The 21,974-nt window shown below is 33.4% G+C and overlaps 1 protein-coding gene across 2 annotated transcripts in view; it reads left to right on the top strand.

The window, feature by feature from the left end:
* Positions 1-20,486, top strand: part of KCNT2 (potassium sodium-activated channel subfamily T member 2) — a 346,988-nt gene extending 326,502 nt beyond the window's left edge. For both annotated transcript variants that reach the window (XM_046679418.1, XM_046679417.1), the window contains exons 26-27: positions 13,367-13,451; positions 18,887-20,486. In XM_046679418.1, the coding sequence (XP_046535374.1) occupies positions 13,367-13,451; positions 18,887-18,998 (197 nt within the window). In that variant the 3' untranslated portion in view covers positions 18,999-20,486. The remainder of the gene's footprint in view (positions 1-13,366; positions 13,452-18,886) is intronic.
* Positions 20,487-21,974: the final 1,488 nt, after the last annotated feature.

The raw sequence follows: 21,974 nt of genomic DNA, 5'->3' as shown, positions 1-21,974 counted from the left end.
AAGTATAGATGGTAGCATGACATGTTTATTTTTTTCCCTGTTGCTTCTTTTACTTAACTGTATATCCCAGAGATCATGGATTTGGTAGAATATAGAAATAGTCCTTGTTTCTTTTTACAGCTGCCTAATACTCCATTGTGGAGATACACCATAGTCTATTAAATTAGTCCCTTCTGTCTTTTGTGGTTCCAAAGATTCTTGCAATTAACAGGCTTATAGATAAATCTTTTTGTATTTTTCCCAGTGTATTTTTGGGATGGATTTCTAAAAGTGAGATTACTGGGTAAAAGATTATATATATATATGTAATTTTACTTTTGGCCAAGTTCCCCTCCTTAAGAGCGTACAATTTTGCCTTTCTGCCAGCAGTGTATGACAGTCTGTTTTCCCCAAATCTTGCCAACTGAAAGTGCTGTCACACTTCTGGACGTTTTGCCAAACTGATAGGTTTAAAAAGATGATATCACAGTGTACCCTCTTAATATAATGAGGTTTAGCAATTTTTTCATGTGGTTAAGAGCCATTTTCTGTGAATTATTTATTTCTCTAGACAATTTTTTGTAGATTTATTCTTTAAAATTTTTGCAGCTTTTATGTATTAAGTATATTAATACTGTGTATATTAATTGTAGAGATTTCTTTCTCAGCTTAGGCTTTTTCCTTTACTTTTGCTATTCAATATTTTTATACAATTATTTTTTTAGTCATTTCCATTATCGCTTATTGATTTTGAGTAATAGAGAAGCTTTCCGCTCTCCCAATTTAAAGAGGGAGTCTCTCACGTTTTCTTTTAGTAATTATCTGGTTTCATATTTTGCATTTAAATGTTTGATCTATTTGAAATTTACCCTTGGATGTAGGGTGAGCAAGGGAACATATTTTTGTGTTTTCCAGTGTATTTTTCCATATTTAGTTATGCAGCACTCTTATTAAAATACATCCTTCCAAGGACTTTAGATCCTGGTTTTTTCAGATCCCAAATTAGTACATGTTAATGGGTCTAATTCTAGACTTTGTGTTGTGTTACAAGAATCTGTCTGCCTATTCAGACAAAAGCACTCTGTTTGAAATACAGAGTCTTTATTTTAATATCTGGTAGAGCCAGGGGCCATGCCCTCTTCTTTTTCAATATTTTTCTAGCTGTATTTGGATGTTTCCTTTTCTGAATTAATTTTATAATTAACTTGTTTGCTCCAGAGAAAAAGAAAAGATTATTTTTCTTTCCTTTTAATCTTCCTTCTTCCTCGCTCTTTGGAAACCAATTCGACCATCTAATCTCACTTTTTCTTAATCCTTCATGTTTCTCCGTCTTTTCTCTCCTCGCTCCTCTTTTAAGGAACCAGGTCTCCTTCCCTCATCCTGACACAAATACACACGCACACACACCCCTCAATCTTCACCTTCTCTCTTCTTTTCTTTCTTTTGTTAAACTAATTACACTCCACGTCTTCACCTCATCACCTCACATTTACCCCTAACACGTTTCTCCCTCTCCTACCCTTTTTCAGAGAATGTTATCAAACACAAATGATCCTTGTTGTCCTTGATCTGTTTACAACAGGGTACTCTCCTGGGGCCTCTTTCTCTGTCGTCCTTCTGCATTTAAGTTTTCAACTAAGTATTTGCATGAAAACCACCTCCAAATTATCAAACTTGCTGAACAATGACGTTTTAGAAATGATATATTGGAAATTTTATTTTTATATAGTCTAAAGGGAAAAAAACGAACTCAAATCATAGTAAATCATAGACATTGAAAAATAATTAAAATTTTAAAAGTCACTGTATTGTTAATATTTGATAATTAACTCTACTTCCTGAAGGTATGGATAACCTCTCACTTGTCCACTTCTATATTTCCAGCTGCTGGTATAGAGTATCTAGTATGCAGATAATGCCTAGTATGTAGTAGAAAGGAAAATTTTCTGGATTGCGGTGTGAAATAGAAAAGTTTAAAGAAAGCTACATACACAGATAATTTAAAGTGAAATAATGATATCCAAAGTAACAGCAAATAGTCTAATATTTCAAAGAGAAACATGTGGCTAAACATAATTATTATAAATTCTACTTAGGCTTTGGATGGCTTATCTTTTCAAAGACACTTTTAGAAATAGACTTTCTTCTGTGATCTTCAGAATAAAATTTTAAGTATAACCAGATGAATTTATGTTAAATAAAGGCTGGATCCGTGCTTCATGATTTAAAGAAGCTGTAATATTTTTCAAACACAAATGGAAAATAAAGCAAACATAACTGTGTTTAATAATTCAGCCTTTGGAATGAAATTTTAACTACAGATTTTTTTTTTTTTAGACGTTCATGACCTTTGTTGCACAACGTAATCATAAACAGAATAAAATAGCACAAGACTATCACTGAATTCTGTGAGGTTTGTATAACTTTTCCTGGAAACAATTGGCAGTAACTTTTAAAGAAAGAGTCACTAATGACTTAGGGCAGTCAACACATTATCATAATACCTATTGTATAATACATGCTGGACCAAGTATTTCCAAATTATTTTTGATTGACCACAAATTAAAGGATGTTAAATTACGATTTATACAAAATTCTCTCATGGACCATGCATTGCGGCGGATGCCATTTTTATGTGGCCTGATAATTCCATGACTGATGTCAGAGTTTAAAATTTGAGAAGAATGTTAGCTCTTCTTTAATAGTGAAAGATATACCAGGCTTAAAAAAAAAAAAAAACCTCAAAGGTACCAAGTTGATCAACCCTGCTTCAGTAAATTTTGAAAGTTTGATGCTCGAGACTAGAAATTATTGCTTTATGGTCGTGAAGGAATTGGCAGTGATTAAGGGAAACTGTGAGGATAAGTATCAAAAAGAAGACGTTAAAGAAAATTATAAGACCCATGGCAAGTGTTTTACACCTGTGTTATGCTTATATAACACTACATGAGAATTCTCAACTGTGAAAGAATGGAGACACATTTTGTTTACTTTTTGAGAGATGAAAATGAAGCTTGGAGACATTAAATGCCTTTCACAAGGTGATTAATTCAGAAAAGGGACTGAAATTCTGACATTCTTCCCTGCAAATTTATTAGCAGCACTAAATTTTTTTTAAAGATGCAACTTTATTTTTTATTGTATTTAATTACAAAAGGAAGGTGACTCTTCAAAAACCAGAGGATACAATTTTTAACATTTCCTGATGTAGGGTCTGTCTCTACAGGTTAGATTGAAATAATATAAATGCTCATGCATGCATTATCTGAGATAAACGTATACCTATCCATCAAAACATGTTTATTCAATTACATGTATGTAATCCCTCACTTGCAATTCCAAAATCTAAAATTTTTAAAAACCTAGTTTTTAAGTAAGTTTGACACTAAAACTTATTTAAATGCAGAAACTAATCTAAACTGCGTGAAATTATTTTTATCCTTTATTTACCCTATTTGTTGTGACTGTTCATATGTTTTGCTACAAAAATATGTATTTGTCTGCTGCTTCAGACCCTGTGGAGGCTATTACATAACATACATTATATACCAAATATTGCTTTCAGAAGTAAAAACTTCAGCTCTGGAACACATCTGGCCCCAAGGGTTTGAGAGATGGAATTTGAGGACCTATATGTTTTGGGAAAATAGCTAAAGTGGCAATCAACAATTTCTGCTTGCTTTTCATTGAAATTGTTTGGGAAATTTCTTCAATATAATTTTAAAAACTTATTCACCTCAAGGTTCATGGCATTATATACTACTAACCAGCCATGTGTTTTGGGGCAAATGGTTGTCTCTCTGAACCTCATGTTCTTCAGCCATCAGTTAAGTCTAATAAAGTCCTCTCAAAAGAGTGCGATGTGAAATAGTAGAATGCATGTGAAAAAGATTTTTTAATCCATAAACTGTGCTGCAAAAGAGAATAATTATTGTTTTTATTTTTATACTTGGCATTATTCTTCAGCAGTCTGTAGAATGGCTCTCACACTCACTAAAAATTATTCGAACTGTTGACAGAGTCTTAATGATTAGCCCATAGAATGACACACATTTTTAGTAGCTAAATCTTGGCAAGCAAGTCCTTCCGGTGTGACTGCCGCTACAGGTGCCAGACGATTTTGACCTGTTGTAAGTTTCATGCTCTTACTAAAATATGAAACACCCAGGAGAGGAAAAAGAAATCCTTTTAAGTGACAAAAGAAGTAACTACTAGTTAGACCCCGGCTTTCCTTACTTGCATCAGAAAGCCTTCATTTCTTTGTAAGTTTACAATGTGCCTGGAATAATGGATAGATCAACCAAGAATTGTTTTTATAGCTAACAGAATGGCTTAATTTTTAGTCATTCTCTTTCTTACAGGAAAGAAATAAGCAAAATTAACAAGAAAGGATTGTTATTCCTTTCTTATCCCAAACCTATGAGAGAGAGAGATGGTGGTGGTAGTAGTGGCAGTAGTATAGTAGTAGTGGGAATAGTAGTAGCAGCAGTAGTAGCATTAATAGTAATATTAGCACTACTACTAGTAGTAATAGTAGTAGTAGTAATAGTAGTAGCAGCAGTAGTAGCATTAATCGTAATATTAGTAGTAGTAGCAGTAGTAGTAATAGTAGTAGCATTAATGGTAATATTAGTACTACTACTACTAGTAATAGTGGTGGTAGCAGCAGCAGTAGCATTAATAGTAATGTTAGTACTACTAGTAGTAGCAGTAGTAGTAATAGTAGTAGCATTAATAGTAGTATTAGTACTAGCAGTAGTTATAGTAGTAATAGTAACACATCAACTTCTATTTCAGACTCTTTTATTGATCCTTTTCATGTAAGTTTTTAACAAAAAATTCCCCCAAATCTTAGTAAGTCAGATACCTTTGTCTAGCATAAAATTATTCATAAATTTATCCTAAAACAAATTCCCAAAGAGGGAAAAGGCACCATGGCTAAATATTTCTTCTAGAATGTTTTGCAGCTTTTAGGACTTAGGAGGACTAACATAAGCATCTGAGATCACTGTAATGACTTCCTCAACAATTTATTATTTCAAAAGAAATTGACACTGAATTTTTATTGCCTTTTTGAAATACATTATTTACCTTTTCTTAATATAAAAATGAGTACAGTAATATGGATAATAATACTGATATGACAATCAATATACTCCTAGTGTAGATTCCCATAAAATGGAAGATTTTACGTTATTCTGTATTTTCAGAACTGATCCTCTCTCACAAGGAGACAGTCAGAAACAGAAGGATACACTCACGGGTTTGTTTTCTGTTAATCTCATTCTGTATACAAGATGTTAATAGAAAAAAAAACAAGCTCAATGGTTTTCTTAATAGATAAAGTAATGAAGCTTTCAAAGGGGATAATTACTGAGCTGATAATGATTTATAGTAAATGAAAATATTTGGGCAATGAATTTTCCATAGCTCCCTAAATTAAAGCTATAAAGTTTTGATTCATGAAGTTGTATCAGATCTTTCCCAGAACATTAATTTTTCAATGATATCAATATTTCTACATAATTTAACACCATAGTTAACTTAATTGCACTTAAATATACATATATTTCATCTTTACAATTGGAAATTCAAATGTTGTATTTTGGCATATATTTAAGAAAAATGTTGCCAATTTGAATAAAATAAAATGCTTTTTGTCATTGAGAAAAAAAGTTAATTGGTTGAGTGAAATTTTTACTTTCAGCACTTTATTATGGGTTGAGTATAAATAGTCAATGAGAGAGCAAAGAATGAACTTTCTAAATGCATTAAAACAACAAGAAGAAACTTTCAATTCTGACAACTGTTTATGCTCAATTTAAATAACTAGAAAAGATAGAAATTAATAATATGCAGACAATGGGCATAAGAAAACATATAATTTTGTTTCCTGAGAGAAGGGAAACAAATGAGTTAAGGGTTTTACTGGCTGGAAGTTAAGCAGATGGACCCAAAATAAGAAAATCTGACCTGCACCAGTAGAAAAATCAATCAATAGAAACAGATCCATAAAACACAAATATTAAAGTAGTTATTACTATATGGTCTATACGCTCAAGATGGTAGAGGAAAACAGGAGCGTGTTAAGGAGAGAGGTTGAAGATATAAATATAGCCATACTGAATCTCCTGGAGGTTAAAATTCATAGTGCAATATTCAACATGAAATGTGTACTCCATAGGATCAATATCAGAATAGCTATTGCAGAAGAAAATATCAATGAACATAAACCCATGGCAGCAGACTATCCAAAATGCAGAATAGAGAGAAAAAGAACTTGAAAAACTAAATAGTGTTAGTTACTAGTGGGACAATTTAAAATTGTCATGTAATTGGAGTCTCAGAAGGAGAGAAGAGCATGGATATTTGAAGAAATGACAACCAAAACTTTTCCACATTTGATAGGAACTCTATTCAGGATCTAAGAAGCTCAATGAAACTCAAGCAATATAAACATAACAAATAAAATAATGCCAAGACACAATATATAAGATTGCTAAAAGCCAGTGATGAAACATTTCAAGAGGAGCCAGAGAAAAGGGAACTTTATGAATGGGGAACAAATATAAGGATGACAGCAGACTTCTTGTCAAAAACCTTGCAAACCAAAACACAACAGAGAAACACCTTTAGAGTACTGAAACAGAAATCTTCTACTCAAAACTCCATACACAGTAAAAATATCTTTCTAAAGTAAAAGCATGTAAAAAAAGTTTTAGACAAACAAAAGTTAAGAGAATTTGTCAACTATGAAATTTTCACTATGAAACAATGTTAAAAGAAGTTCTTAAGATGGAAGAAAAATGATGCCATGTGGAACTTTATATAACAAAAGAAAGTAATACGGGTAAATATAAAAGATATGCTTCTAATTTTTAAATTTTGTTCAAAGATAATATACCATTTATAACAAACATTGTGAGGTTTATAGCACGTATAGAAGCAAAAACGTATGGCAATAACTCAAATAATAGGAAAAAAGAAATGGAAATAAAACGTAGTGAGGTTGTTACACTACGTGTGAAGTGGTGTATTATTTAAGAGTGGCTGCTGATAAGTTACAGCTGCATATTGCAAACCCTGGGCAGGGGATAGCAAACTACACCATATCAGTTTTTTTTTTTAAAAAAATGCAATCATCTTTGCTTGTTTATGTGTTGCCTATGGCTGCTTTCACTTTACAGTGTAAAAAGTTTAATAAGTACAACAGAGATCATATGGACTAAAAAGTCTGAAATGTTTACTATCTGGCCCTTTACAGAAAAAATATTTGCCAGCCCATGACCTAGAGAAACTACAGAACATCAATAGTGCAGATAAAATGGAACGATTCTAAGAAGAAATTTTAAAGACTTCAATTAATCCAAAGAAGGCAGAGAAAGAAGAAAAGAGGAGCAAAGAACGTATGGAACAAATGAAACATAACTAGCAAGATGGTAGATTTAAATCCAACTATATTGATATTTATCTTAAATATAAATGCATTACACATTTCAGTTAAAAGGTAGAAGTCATCACACGGGATTATTCCGAAGATCATATCACATAGTACACCGCCTCTCCAGAAAATGGCTGAAATGCCTATTTTGTTTATTGTATCCACAGATTTAGAATTATTGGTAACTCTAATCATACCCAGTTAACATCATTAAATGAGTAAATTGGAAAGCAAAATAATGACTATCAGGTGATAAATTATGGTTATCAACTAATCATAAAAATGCCTCCTGTAAGTCGTAAAGAAGTACTACAGGGTAGCAGCAAAATTGGAAAACATGCTCTATGCTTATGTTTAAATTCTGCAAATAACATGTTCAATGTATTTTTCTTCAACCTCAGGTACTATTTCAGTTGAAATACCTTGAAATTTAAAGCAGTGGGTTCAACTTTTAAAATGAAAATAATAATAATAAATATGATCCTCCCAAAATCTTTTAGACTCTCTGTAGTATATTGATTTTACTTTTTCAGATTATCAAGCAGAGTCATAATTTTAGATTTAGAAGTGCTTCACCTGAAAACATATTGAACCCATTGCTTGAAAATGTAATTAATGTTCCATTTAAAAATAAGTATACCTATGTTCCTTACTTTGCAGACAATCTGTATAGTTTTGGCCTACATCACGTAAGATAAAATAGCTGTCATTATAGTATTTACAAAGAAACTAGCATTTATTGAGGAGCTTTCATTCACCAGGGACATACAATAGCCCTGAAGGTCAATGCAGTGACAAGCAAAACATATATTTAAGAACATATCTTTTAACAACATGTGTTTAACAAAATATGACTAGACTTTACATCATTGAAGAAATAATATATTTTTAGACACATTGTTCATTTTTTTAAAATTCTCTATCACGTTAAAAAATAGCAAGGGAGTTTTGATCCTTTAATATTTATAAAATGTAGTAATACAGATTTTAAGGGTTAAGAAATATTGAATACTATTTTAAAGAGAAAATTGAGTCTGAAGTGACTAGTTTTGTGTATGAAGCTACTAAGGGATGGAGTGGCTCATGGCAGAGTTGAAACTGAGCAATTTCTGTAGCTTCACCTTATATCATGCCACTTGTTCTGTTAATTGTTTCATCTAACCTTGAGTTTCGAATGTTTCTGTAAAGGGAGGTTAAGAGAGTACACTCCTTGATTTTTATCTTGTGTGTCATAAAATAGTCTAAATTATTGGAAGAGAATGAAAATCATTTTGAATTGAAGTGACTAAGTAGGATTATTCTCTTATCTTTATCTCTAACCACCTTTTATTTTCCTAAAATAGACTGGTAATTTCAATCAAATGGACAAAATAGCAGTACTTAGAAACATAGTTTGGTACTAAATTGGAATATGTGGGTGGATTAGGTCAGCACTGTAAACCAGCTGGTTTTATAGATGGATAACACATAATGTGAACAGAGGTTCGGGTGTGGGAAAATGTAATTATCAGTGGGTTACTCTATTACTGATTATTTGGATTATTGGACCATGTGGGAGAAATAAGCACTGTGCAATAGAGTATTTTCTCTGGTAAGATATTTCTTGTGGTAACTGAAGGAAGATGTGCCCTTGCTCTGGTCCAGCACCAATCTCTCCCTTTCTACTTGCTTTTTCCATCAGCATTCAAATATGCTGTGGTGTTTCCCATCTTAAAACAGTCTCTGTCTCTCCTTCCCTCTTCCTCTTCCTCTCTCTCTGCCTCTCTCCTCTTCTTCTCTCTCACTCTCAAGCTCTCTCGCTGTCTTTCCTTCCTTCCTTCCAAACTTCCTCCATTTCCTTGCTCCCAAGCCATCATCATCTCTCACCTGGGCTTCTGTACTATTCATCTGCTATTCCTGAGTTCCAATTTCAGCCCCCAAAGTTCACTTCCCACACAGCAGTCAAGGGGATATATTCAATAGCAAATCAGATCGTGCTGCCAAATCTCCCGCCCTTACAACCTTTCAATGGCTTCCCGTTGCTTTTAGAATAAAATTCAAACTTCTGACCAAGGTCTACAAAGCCCTATGGGATCTGATCCTAGCTTGCCTTTTCATCATCGTCTCCAGTTAATTTCCTCCTAGCTCACTTTAGTCCATCCCCAAGGGTCTGCTTTCTGAAAATTAAAACTCAACCATCTCAGCCTCTCTCATTTGCTATTCTCTTCAAATACTTTTCATCTTTACTTTTGTATTATTTGAAATGTTTCTCTGATTACACAACACAAAACGGATATGTGTTTTGGAAGTTTTATTTAATGAAACCTACACAGAGATATTGTAAGATTTCTATTTCTTTCATATCAGATTTTATTCTTCTTTTTTTTTTTGTGAGGAAGATTGGCCCTGAGCTAACATTTGTTGCCAATCTTCTTCTTTTTGCCCAAGGAATATTGTAGCTGAGCTAACATCTGTGCCAATCTTCTTCTATTTTATGTAGGATGCCACCATAGCATGGCTTGACGAATGATGCTACATCTGTGCTCAGGATCCAAACCTTCAAACTCCAGGCAGCCAAAGCAGAGTGCACGAACTTAACCTCTATGCCACTGGGCCAGCCCCCTATTCTCCTCTTTCAAAAGTGCTCTTAAAATATTTAAGCAGGAAAATTTTAAAAACTAAAACAAACCAAAAGAACAAAACCTACGTGTGTGGAATGGAACTCACTCAATTATTTTGTAAGAACAATAGGATTATAATTCTATTTCCTTTCTAATATGATCTATTGACATGAAACACTCTAAGCAGAATATTTGCTATATGGAGATTTTGATTGAATAATTGCTTATGCTAATTAATATAGCAAAATAAATTTCTTATTTTGTAAGTAAATACTAGGCAATTATTGAATTTGACTCTAAAATTTCTTTTAAAGTTTTCAATATTCTACTACATTTAGTTCAATTTTTCACAAGAATAGTTTCATTCAGATAATTATGTTAATGGCAAAATAATAATTTTAAAAAACCAATTTAAACTAGATAGCAATTTTTATTTGCCAAAGTCAAAGATTACTTATCAGAAACACGTTGAATATCCTCACAACAGATTTCCTTAAGCAGATATTTTTGCTGGATAAGAAACAGAATCTTGATTCTGGTTCATGAGCCAAATTTTCCAAAGAAAATTTATTTTACTGACTACATACGTTATTATATTTGTGGTAAAGAGTCTTATTTGATCCACTTGTGTCTGCCACCACCAAGGATGGTGATTGTGATGGACTCTTAAAGAACCAGGAAACCTACTGCACTTTCCCCTCCAGAATTCAGTAATAACTAACCAATAAACATAGGGAATGACCTACAGAAACAAAAATACCGGACTTATGTCTGATAAAACTAGATTGCTGAATATGGTTTTGATGTGTGACCACAATGGATTTGTCAAACCTGGGTTCCTAATTCTTAAACACAAAGTCACAAGGAGAAAGAGAGTGAACCGCAGGACTTCCCAACAGAGCAGCATGGCAGAGAACGAGCAGACCAGAATTAACTCTACCGCAAGGCCGGCGTGAAAGAGGCAGAGAGAATGTCTTTGACCTCAGCAACTTCTTTTACCTTCTTTTAACCTAACACTGAGGAGAAGTCGGTGAGGGATGGGCAAGGAAAGAAACCAGGAGTGCTGAGCCCTGATTGTGATGTAATTCATATCTTGAGATAAACCATATGGGATCATTGGATGGAGCACATTAGCAATACACTTGCTCCCATTCATGGAATGAATGAAAAAACTAAAATCTTCAGAACAATCAATAAAACAGGCTATTTGAGCAGAAAAAAGGGACATAATAGTTGTATCTACTGCTACAAAGTTCTCAGTTATCTAGATGTTTTTACATTTGTAATAGGCAAGCCAAGTCACCAGGAGATTTTGATTTCATCTCAGAAACAGACATGAGTACAGCATCATTTTGATAACCGAGGAGAAAGGCTGAATATTGCTACTGACTGAGAAGTTATTTGTTAAAACTGTTTTCCCTCTAATGCCACTGTTCATATAAGAAATTGAGTTATACCTAGTCAGATGAGATGGAGATTTTCTAGTAGACATATTACATTTCAAAGTATTATACTTTAGTCCCCAGAATGTGCTATCAATCTCTGTTCCTTCGTACAGTGGTTGTTGAAATTCACACAAGGGAAAATTTCTCAAAAAGCATACATAAATCAAAATCGGCTTTTATATAGAAATATGATCCTGATAATCTCCTGTCAGTACAATATGTTTTGAGTTGGATTTGTACATCATTAGGAGTAAGCTCATCAGAACTTATTGGAATTCCACTCTCAAGCTGGTTGAGTTAGTCAGCTACCCCTGGGTATGACTGACAATTTAGCAAATAAAAATATAGGATTCCCAGTTAAATTCGAATTTCAAATAAACTTCAAATAATTTTTTTGTGTAAGTATGTCACAGGCAATATTTGGGACATATGTATGCTAAAAAATTATCTGAAATTCGGATTTCACTGGATATTGTCTATTTTGCCTGGCAACTTTATCTCTATAGCAGGCTATCATTCCTTGTATCTACCCCTGAAGATATGTACAACTGAATATATTCTTTTATTTGAATATTAATTTGATGATCTTATGATTATAATAGTTTTACTGGCAAACTTATGGTGGGTTCAATTATGCTACTGTTTATCTGCGTTTAAGGCAAAAATTTTCACTTGTTTTTAAAAACAGGGCACACATCTGCATCTCAACTTGAAATATTTTAACTGAAAATATTAACTCATTCACATTTCAAGCGACGGGTTTCTAGTTAGGTGAACACAGTGGTCGACATTATTTTATGAAAATAATACGTATTTTCCAGTGCAGGAGATTATTCATCTATGTTGTCTTAAAAAAGACCTTTACTTTATTTTTATGTAGTTATTTGAGTATTGATGTATCTCTATTGGTGGGAAATGTATTCTTAGATTTTGGATCAAGCTGCAAAATTTGGTACTTCTTTCAGGAACCACGATTGTGTGCAACTGAGGTGGCTGGAAGGCCACTATGACTGTTGAGCAGGTCTTTACACAGCACCCTCACAACCTAGAAACTTTGCTCTTGGGAGGATTAATGTGTATTGAAGTGTGTGTTCACACGGTCTTACATTTACATCTTATCATAGCCTTGGCAGCTACAATTTGAGATCTTAAAGTTGTTTTCTTTTTCAATGTCCTGTATAATGTCAAGTTGGCTCTTCAAACTTGAAGCCTGATGATGTCTTCAGAGTGAATTCACAAAATGAAAAGGACACAGCCTTTTATTTTAAAAATATATATTGTTTTAGAGGAAAAACAAATGATTGAGTAGTATATGTCCTTTAAAACTTACAGTTAAATGCTGGTCCACAGGATTCCTTGCATTCTGCAAAAACATTAGAATGGCTTTTATCAGATATATCATGAAACCAAGTCAGACATATTTAGGGCCTTCAAGTTTTTAGATATATTTCTGTTGTGGTTTCTAAACACTATGTCACTAGATGATTTTTAACAGCATATCCCATATGAATATTCCTTTTTGGGATGGCCATCTAAACCACAATTATTTTTTATAATTAAAAAGGCATAATTAATCACGTAAACATCTTGTCTAGCTATGTCTTTAATAGAAATACTTTTTCAGTGTAATAGCTTAAGGGGTAGAATATAACTGTGGCTGTTCTGAACAGAATTAGATACTTTATTTTCATCATTTATTGAAACAAAAAATGAGTACCTGTCCGATATTTCCAATGACAGTAATTTGAAAATAGTCAAAGTTATGTGCACAATCATGCTGTGGGCAAAACTATGGTAAGTTCTTGTTGACAACTAAATGGTTTGATGCTAAGATGCTCTACAACAATTGCTGTAATTTTCTGTAAGTGTTATAACAAAATTGGCATTTATTTATCTTCTAGATGAAATGAATGATCATCAAAGTACCCTCTCCTACATCCTGATTAATCCCTCTCCAGATACCAGACTGGAGCTGAATGATGTTGTGTAAGTTGACCCATAGCTTACGTAAGGTATTATTTTTACAAAAGCACTATTTATTTTTATATTTTTATTTCCACCATTATAATTCCTTATTCTTCTTGCAATATAAATGCTTGGAAACTCCAAGTCTAACTTTTGCGTTCAATGAATAAATGCATTTTATGTATTGCTGTGTGTAATGCTATAAAAAAGCATTGTAGGATTGTAGAAGTATGAAAGAAGGAAATAGCAGCATTGAATCTGTATTCTGTGAGCTAATATATATTTGGGGAAATAAGAGAAAATATGTGGAATAATAGGAAGAAAGCTTAAAGGAAAACCTGCAATATCCCACACTATCTAGTTCTAAATACCTTAGAGTTCCTAAAAGCCAAAATGAAACAGGTCAAAACACTGATTAGAAAAAGCTAGCAATTTATTCATCAAAAAATGTTATGCACGTACAATTGTACTAGTGTTGTCTTAAAAGTGTGACACAGAGATGAATAAGACATTTCCCCTGATTTCGAAGTGCTTACATTCTAATTAACAAAACTACAATTTAAGCCTAAAGAATTTGATTGCAATCTAATATGACCTTGTCACTAATGAATTAAGCGTCAGTTGAGTGAGAAAGTGTTTTTCTAAATTCAGGGAGGGAGATGTTAGTGTGACTTACAGTGATTACGAAGAAGGCAAGGTTTGAACTAGACTCTGAAGGGAGATAGGATTTGTGTAGGTGGAGAGCAGAGGATGTTCCAGAACAGGGAGATGGCTTGAGACACGCACCACATGGGGATACATTGTGTGTCTCAGTTGGCAACACTACATAGCACTTTGTCTCATTAACATTTCTGCTGTTTAATTAGTTAAACATAATATTGAAAACGTATATTAACCCAGACTTTGGAAGGACCTTAGATGACAAAATAAGGATTTAAACTCCGCCTTACAGGCAATGGGCAGCACTTAGCGATATAAGCAAGATTTTAGAAAAGGCATTTTGACAGTTCGTATAATCCTAGCAGAGAAATTCTTAATAAGAATCTGCTCTTGAAGTCCATGGTCCTGAGGATGGCCTGGATCAGGAGCTGCTTACCCCAGGTAGCTAACTCCAGATTGTATTAGTGACGTAAAATGAATGCCAAAGGTCCACAACTCTTGCTGGGTGTGAGTTAGCTCCACAGGATGTGTTTGTATCTATAATCAGAAAAATATGTTATTAGGTCAGAGACTACGAGGGGTGAGAACATTCTGTGATGCAGAGCCTCAAATGTATCCATGTAAGTGGTTTAAAACTAAAGCTGGTTATACACCACGAATTAGAAGACTACTTTTGTTGTTGCTGTTGTCCTTGTTCTTGTTGCGAGGAATATTGGCCCTGAGCTAACATCTGTTGGCAATCTTCCTCTTTTTTTTTCTCCCCAAAGCCCCAGTACCTAGTTGTATATCCTAACTGCAAATCATTCTAGTTCTTCTGTGTGGGATGCTGCCACTACATGGCCTGATGAGCGGTGCTGGGTGTGTGCCCAGGAGCCAAACTGGTGAATCCTGAACCACCAAAGCAGGGCACATGAACTTAACCACTCAGCCAGGGGCCGGTCCCTTTATTTTTTTTTAGTATGTTGCCAGTAATGTGGAAGATTTTGGCTTGGGTGGAAAGGGTACGATTTTCTTTTTAAGAGCTCTGCAAGAAGCAATAGAGTTGATTGGCAGGATGGATTAGGGTTGAAGCAAGCCTAAAAATAGAGAAGCCAGTTAAAAAGCTGCTATGCAGGTGTGAGGGAGCTAAGAATCTGTTGTAGCATCAGGATAATGGATTGTAAAGGCAGTCTTGTGTAGATAAATTTATACAGGCAAAGAGTGAGACTTGTTCATTGGTATGGGAAATGGAAAAGGAATCTAACATGGCTTTAAGATTTCAAATCCATGTGATTGCAAAAAAATAAAAAGGATGGCTCACTGAAACAAGTCAGAATAGGGAGGCAATTTTTTTAAGCAGGAAAAGAGTTGTTGGCTGGGGAGGAAAGACAGACGATGGGCTGATGTGCAGATACATTGTTCAGTGTGCTCAGTGGAAATGTCTAGAAAACATATATAGAGAGAGTAGTGGAATTTTAAAGAGAAGCTAGTTCTATATAGAAAATGTTTATTTATTTTTCGTCTTTGAGATTAACAAAACCAAAAAGAGAATGACTTTTCCAAAGAAGATGTACATAAATTAGAGAAAGTAGTTGGATTGCTGACTAATGTTCAGTTTTAGGGCAGAAAGATGAATGTGTTTCAAAAGCTTCTTAGGAAAATACATCAGCAGGAGTGACTGACCCGAAATCAGTGTGAAAAGATTTTTATAATGCACCTAAGATACAACCAGCAAATATAAAATGCTTTATTTTGCCATCTGATGATACTGGTTACAATATAAGAGTTTTGGGAATCGGAATGGTAATTTCAGCTGCTAGAGTTCTTAAGGCAACTGTCAAAATTACATCCAGGGGAGACGTCGAATTTATGAAAGACTAAGTTAGATGAAAATATCTTATTTATGATGCATCTGGCTTTCAACTGCCCCTTCTGGAGACTTCACTTAGGATGTTACTATAATAAAACTAAACTACTCTGTTTTTCTTGTGTCCATATTTTTACATGTATTCTTTCCTTTAAACCCATAAAATCAGGCAATTTTTATTAATTGTCCAATCTGCCACTGTAATTCCAACCTTCTTAGACCTTTTTTTCAAATTATTTTAATTGTATTAACTACATAGAGTTTTTAAAAGTTATGCTTAACTTATTCATATTTTGGGCCTTACTTATTCGTAAGTTTCTTGGGCCTAATATAATAATTATTTACCGTGATTATTTTTGATGGAATGGGAAGATGTTGTTAGCATTTTGAGTCTGTGACCATGCCCTTCCATCAAATAGATGTTTATAATTTGAAATAATTCCCCAAACTTTTAAACTTACAAATAAAATACATATGTTACAATGTATATGGGTAAAACAAATGTGACATTTTGTACCTTTTGGATACTACTATTTTTTATTAGTTTTAAGCTAAAACATTAGCTTGATTGCTATAAAAAACCTTTTTTGCAATGATGTGTATTTGTGGCATTGAGATAATTAAATTTTATTATAACTGAAACAATGATAAATATCATGAAAAAAATGCCAACTGGGACCAGTAGTACATAAAACCACTTTTAAGAAATTTATTTTAACAGACTCATAGGTTTAGTAATGATAATAATAGAGAAAGAAACATCAATGAATTTCGGAGACAATGGATTATACTCACACCTTTTATGTTTTTCTAAAAAACCACTTTCAGACGTTCATTTTAAATGAAGGAGCAACATTAATTTGATTCAAAGAAAAATAAATCACTAGAAGATACGGTGTTAAAAAGCTTAATGGGCACTATTAGTTTGCTTCATCGATCTATGTACGACGCTACTGATATTTAAAGTAATTACTAGGCAGAATGCATAGATAACAAAATCCAGTTAATAGGTCCATGGACACGAATGTCAACTTTTATTTGATTGAAGGAAATAGACTGTAGTGTTTTAAATTGCCTTTTCTCATTTTTATTAAGGGGCCTATTTTATGAATATTTTTCCTTTACTTTATAGAGGAAAAGTATAGTCTTCATTGGAGTTTTCACTTTTAAATTAGTTTCTCTCTTCATTTTTTGGACCTCCTAAAATTATTATAGAACTATGAAATACTAATTTCATTTGTACCTGACACAAGACCTTCTGAGATGCTGCGTTATGCATAGATACTTTTCTTCTCCCCCACCACGTGTCTTCCCCCTGCCTTTGGAATAGAAATTGAAACTACTTATCCTGAGACTTCAAGTTCTTCATTAGCTGTTTTCTATTTTTCTTCCTGAATTTACCTACCACTGTTTCCTGGCCTAACCAGTCTTCTGAAGTTAAGCTCACCTTCTAAACGTATCAGGAGCATCCCTTGCCTATGCCCACTGCTGTCCATGTCTGGGATTGCCTCTCTGTGCCTCTGTTCCAGCCTCCAGAGAAGCACAAGCCGACCTCCTCAATCGTGTTCCCTTATTCTCTCTGTTCTTTTTCTTTTTCTGTCATGTTTGGAATTTCTGTTTCTTCTTGATATCTGCTTCATAAATTAAACAATACAAATCTTCTGCAGGACAGGGCCAGGATTTGTGACTTTTTATATTCCCAGGTCCTAGCGCAGTATTCTTGAGGTGCTCAAGAAGTGGATGCTCACATCACTTGACAGTCTGAAGTAAAACATCTCTCTTAAAACAAATCCTAACGTTATTGAAATGTGTGAGTTTGGCAGATGAACATTTTCCTATTTACTAGTAGAATGAATTAAGAATTATCTTTTATTCTTTTGCATGATTGCTTACTCTAGCATCATCTAAATCTTAGATTAATAAATTTCCAGGTAATTAAAATATTATTGGGGCAGCCCAGAGACATAGCAGTTAAGTTCGCATGCTCCACTTTGGCGGCCCAGAATTGCCTGGTTCAGGTCCCAAGCCTTGCTGTTGTGGCATCCCACACATAAAATAGAGGAAGATGGGCACAGAAGTTAGTTCAGGGCCACTCTTCTTTATTAAAAACAGGAGGATTGGTGGTAGATGTTAGCTCAGGGCTAATCTTCCTCAAAAAAAAAAGCTATCTATGCATAATGTTCTCTGTAACCTTTACTAAATCATTAATTTTATAGAATCATAGAATATTTAAATTAAAAAGGCTATAGAAATTATTTAGATCAAATTTATTTATGAATAATAAAATAAGGCTAAGAGGAGTTAAGTAATAAAAGAATCGTGGCTAGGATTTGAGTCTCCTTAATAGAAAAATAGCCAAAGTAGGAGATGATAAATCAAAATACTAAAATAGGGGGCTAGCCAGTGGTGTGGTGGTTGACTTCGTGCACTCTGCTTTGGTGGCCTGTGGTTTGCAGGTTCCAATCCTGGGCGTGGACCTACACACCACTCATCCGGCCATGCTGTGGTGGCGTCACACATGTGAAATAGAGGAAGATTGGCACAGATGGTAGCTCAGGGACAATCTTCCTCAAGCAAATATAGGAAGATTAGCAATGGATGTTAGCTCAGGGCCAATCTTCCTCACCAAAAAAACCCCCAAAAAACAAAAAAAGACTAAAAACATAAACTTTGATAAGAGGAGGGTGTTGAACTGAGTCATAACTGAAGGATAGTGATACTTGAGTTATCAGCATTCATCATCATAATCTTCTTAGGAATAGAAATAATACAAGCAAAATTCTACAGGTCACTAAATGGTGAGTCTTTCTGCCAATGTTATATATAGAGACACAGTTTAGATTCCCCAAAAACTGAACAGATAAATTTGAAGTAGCAATCTGAAGTGTCAGTGTGGATTAGTTTTGCCTTTATTTATTATTACAGTTATTGCTTTGTTTTCTTTTGTTAGATACTTAATCCGACCAGATCCACTGGCATACCTTCCAAACAGTGAACCCAGTCGGAAAAACAGCATCTGCAATGCCGCTGGTCCAGACTCTCGGGAAGAAACTCAGCTTTGATAAAAGAAAATAAGAGACGTTTTTTTCCTACAAGGATGTTTCTTGGAACAACTCTAAGTCTTAGAGGAAAAAAATGTTGCTGGAATGAAATAAACTAGATTGGAATATATTCAATTCTCTCATATTTTAAAAAATCCATCCTCTTAGAAGTGTAGATTATTTTGAAATTTAAAGTATTGCTTATTGGTACTCCTACTGATATATAAAGACATCAATGGAATGATTTTGAAAACCCAAATTAAAACACAAAAATTTAAAGCTGATATTTAATTGTTTGACAATAATCCAAACTGTGTGAAGCCAATTTTTAAAAGTATTAAGGTTTTATGAAAGTAAAATGAAAATCCAGCTATATTTGGTGCATCACAATGGATGTAGAAGATTGTCGCCCCTCTTAAAAATTAAATGTGTCATATTATATTCTTTAAACTTGCTGTTTCATAAAATTGAGCTCATCATAAATGTCTAGTCTTCTCTGAATAGACATTAACAAACTCCTGTGGCTGACTTTTGTGTAAGAATCATAGTTTGCTTTAGAATATAAATCTTTAAGTCATTTTAATCTTTTTTGTTGCCTTTTCATATGACATCATATTCATTTTAGAGTTTGAGATATTCATAGCATGTTTTGTCATACTGAAGACACCAAAACAAACAAAAAGAAATAAGTACCTAAATTTTTGCTAACTTTATGTCTCACACACCTTGTACACCAAGAAAAGTGTACCAAAACAAATATTTGTTGTTCTCTTAAAAGAATGCCTAACAGAGAAAATACTTAAAACGCATTGGTTGACAAATTTAATCCAAGAATTGGATCATTAGCTGAAATACGCAGTAATGATTTTCAATAGATTCTTGAGCTTTAATATTTTTCATTTATCTATACAGTATATTTCATAAGAAAGATACTTTAAAATTCAAAGAAGCAAAATTATACTTTTCATGGGATACAAAGACATTTCAAAATTTTAAAAGTCCTCCTTTGTGCCTTTAGTATTGAAATAATCATACGCAAAAAAATATGTTAAAAAATTTGGAAAATTTTGAAAAATTATCTATGGGAGTTATGTTTTAACACTGTGAGGGAAAAAGCGTATGATAAAAGTGGGTAGTTTTTGCCATTTGAATTTAATATAAATCGTGCAGAATCTGATAGTTTTAAACTAAATATAAATTGACCCTTGGTGACACCAATGCTTTTATCTGGATTGTTTTATTCCACTTCAAAAACAGACTGAAAAGCACGAGAGCATAGCTTGCCAGGTAGGTGGAATGTGTAAAGCTATTGCCATGAAAGAGACATTGGTAAACTTAAAACGATATTTTTCTTCTAAATTTTAATTTTTTTAATTTCTGAATTTGACATTGAATTTTCATTCAACAGAAAATAGGACATATAAGACTAGAAAGAGACATTTTTTTATCCTTTCTTTTAATAAAGAGGCAGATAAATTGAAAGGAAAGTAGAAGGATTAGAAAAACATAGATAAAGAGGGGGCTGGCCCTATGGCCAAGTCGTTAAAGTTCTGTTTGTTCTGCTTTGGCAGCCCGGGTTCATGGGTTGGGATCCTGGGCGTGGACCTACTCCACTCATCAGCCATGGTGTGGAGGCATCCCACATACAATAGAGGGAGACTGGCACAGATGTTAGCTCAGGGCTAATCTTCCTTAAGCAAAAAAAGAGGAGGATTGGCAATGGATGTTAGCTCAGGGCAAATCTTCCCCACACACAAAAAAAAAGACAAAAAAAAAAAAAAACACACAACATAGATAAAGAAAGCCCAATATTCCCCCAAGTAATTCTATGGAAATAAAAATATAAATCATAAAATGTGAAATTATAGATTATAGCCATTGTATAATTTGGCTTAGAGAATATGAAATACCTATTGTTGTTGGTTTTTAGTATTTTACCTTGCTCTCATTTCAGGACAACAAGAACACCAAGAACTTCCTCTAAAACAGGGAGAGCCTATCTTTAATTTTCTTTAACCAGATTGGGAAGCAAAATTTATAACGTGTTACTTAAAATCGCAAGCATACCTTAAAACAAAGACTGTATGCATATGTATGTGTATATGTTATAAACACAGGTGAAATATATTTGACAAACACATATTGATGTAAATTATTCAAACTAAAGGCAGAATTGAACTAATATATATAATGGAGAACAATAATGAGTTTAATTAACATGTTTCATATTTGCACATCAATAGTCAAGTATGACATTTCTTTGAGTTGCCATTCCTTTATTCCATTACATTTATTTTTAGGATTAAATATAAGATTTTACAAATCTTCTACTTACCCACAAGATCTCAAATTTAATATTTTTGCATTATGACAGTCAGCAAGACTAGGATTTTAAGCTAGGACATGACGATATTTCCTATAAAACTAAAAATTTTGTTTCATAAATTTTACAATAATTATTTTTGATTATGAACATTAGTCCAAATTTAATATTTGACACAATTCATATCAGCTTGCTATAATAAAGATAGTTTATTAGTCTTTCTGTTATTCAAAAAATAAAAAACATGCTTATAAAAGCCTTTTAACAAATTGTTGCCTTTTTAAAATACACTTGCACATGAAAATAAAACATAAAGTCGTTACTAGTCCTTGTGACCCTATGGGAATTGGTTCTGTCTATTGTCTATGTACCATTTTGCTACCAGTTACATTGAATTGCTTTAAAATAAATAATAAAATTATTTCTGATGATGAACACTCTTGGTGTTTTTTTGCCAAAACTTTAATTGTTTAGACAAATTATGTTTTGAAAGTACAAAATTTATTTGTCACTTCTATATTTCAAAGCCAGCGTAAGTATAAAGGTGACCTCATTGGAAAAGATAGGCATGAATAAAATGTTGAATTCCTTCTTCACGTAAAAGGTTCTGAATAACTATGGCGGGAAAGGAGAAGGGAGGAGGAAAGGTCAGGGAGCGTGGAGAGAGAGACCAG

This window comes from Equus quagga, chromosome 12 (genome assembly GCF_021613505.1).
Source record: "Equus quagga isolate Etosha38 chromosome 12, UCLA_HA_Equagga_1.0, whole genome shotgun sequence".
In the NCBI taxonomy this organism is placed as follows: Eukaryota; Metazoa; Chordata; class Mammalia; order Perissodactyla; family Equidae; genus Equus; species Equus quagga.
Note: the sequence above shows the minus strand (reverse complement) of the source record. Positions and strands in the feature narration are given on the sequence as shown.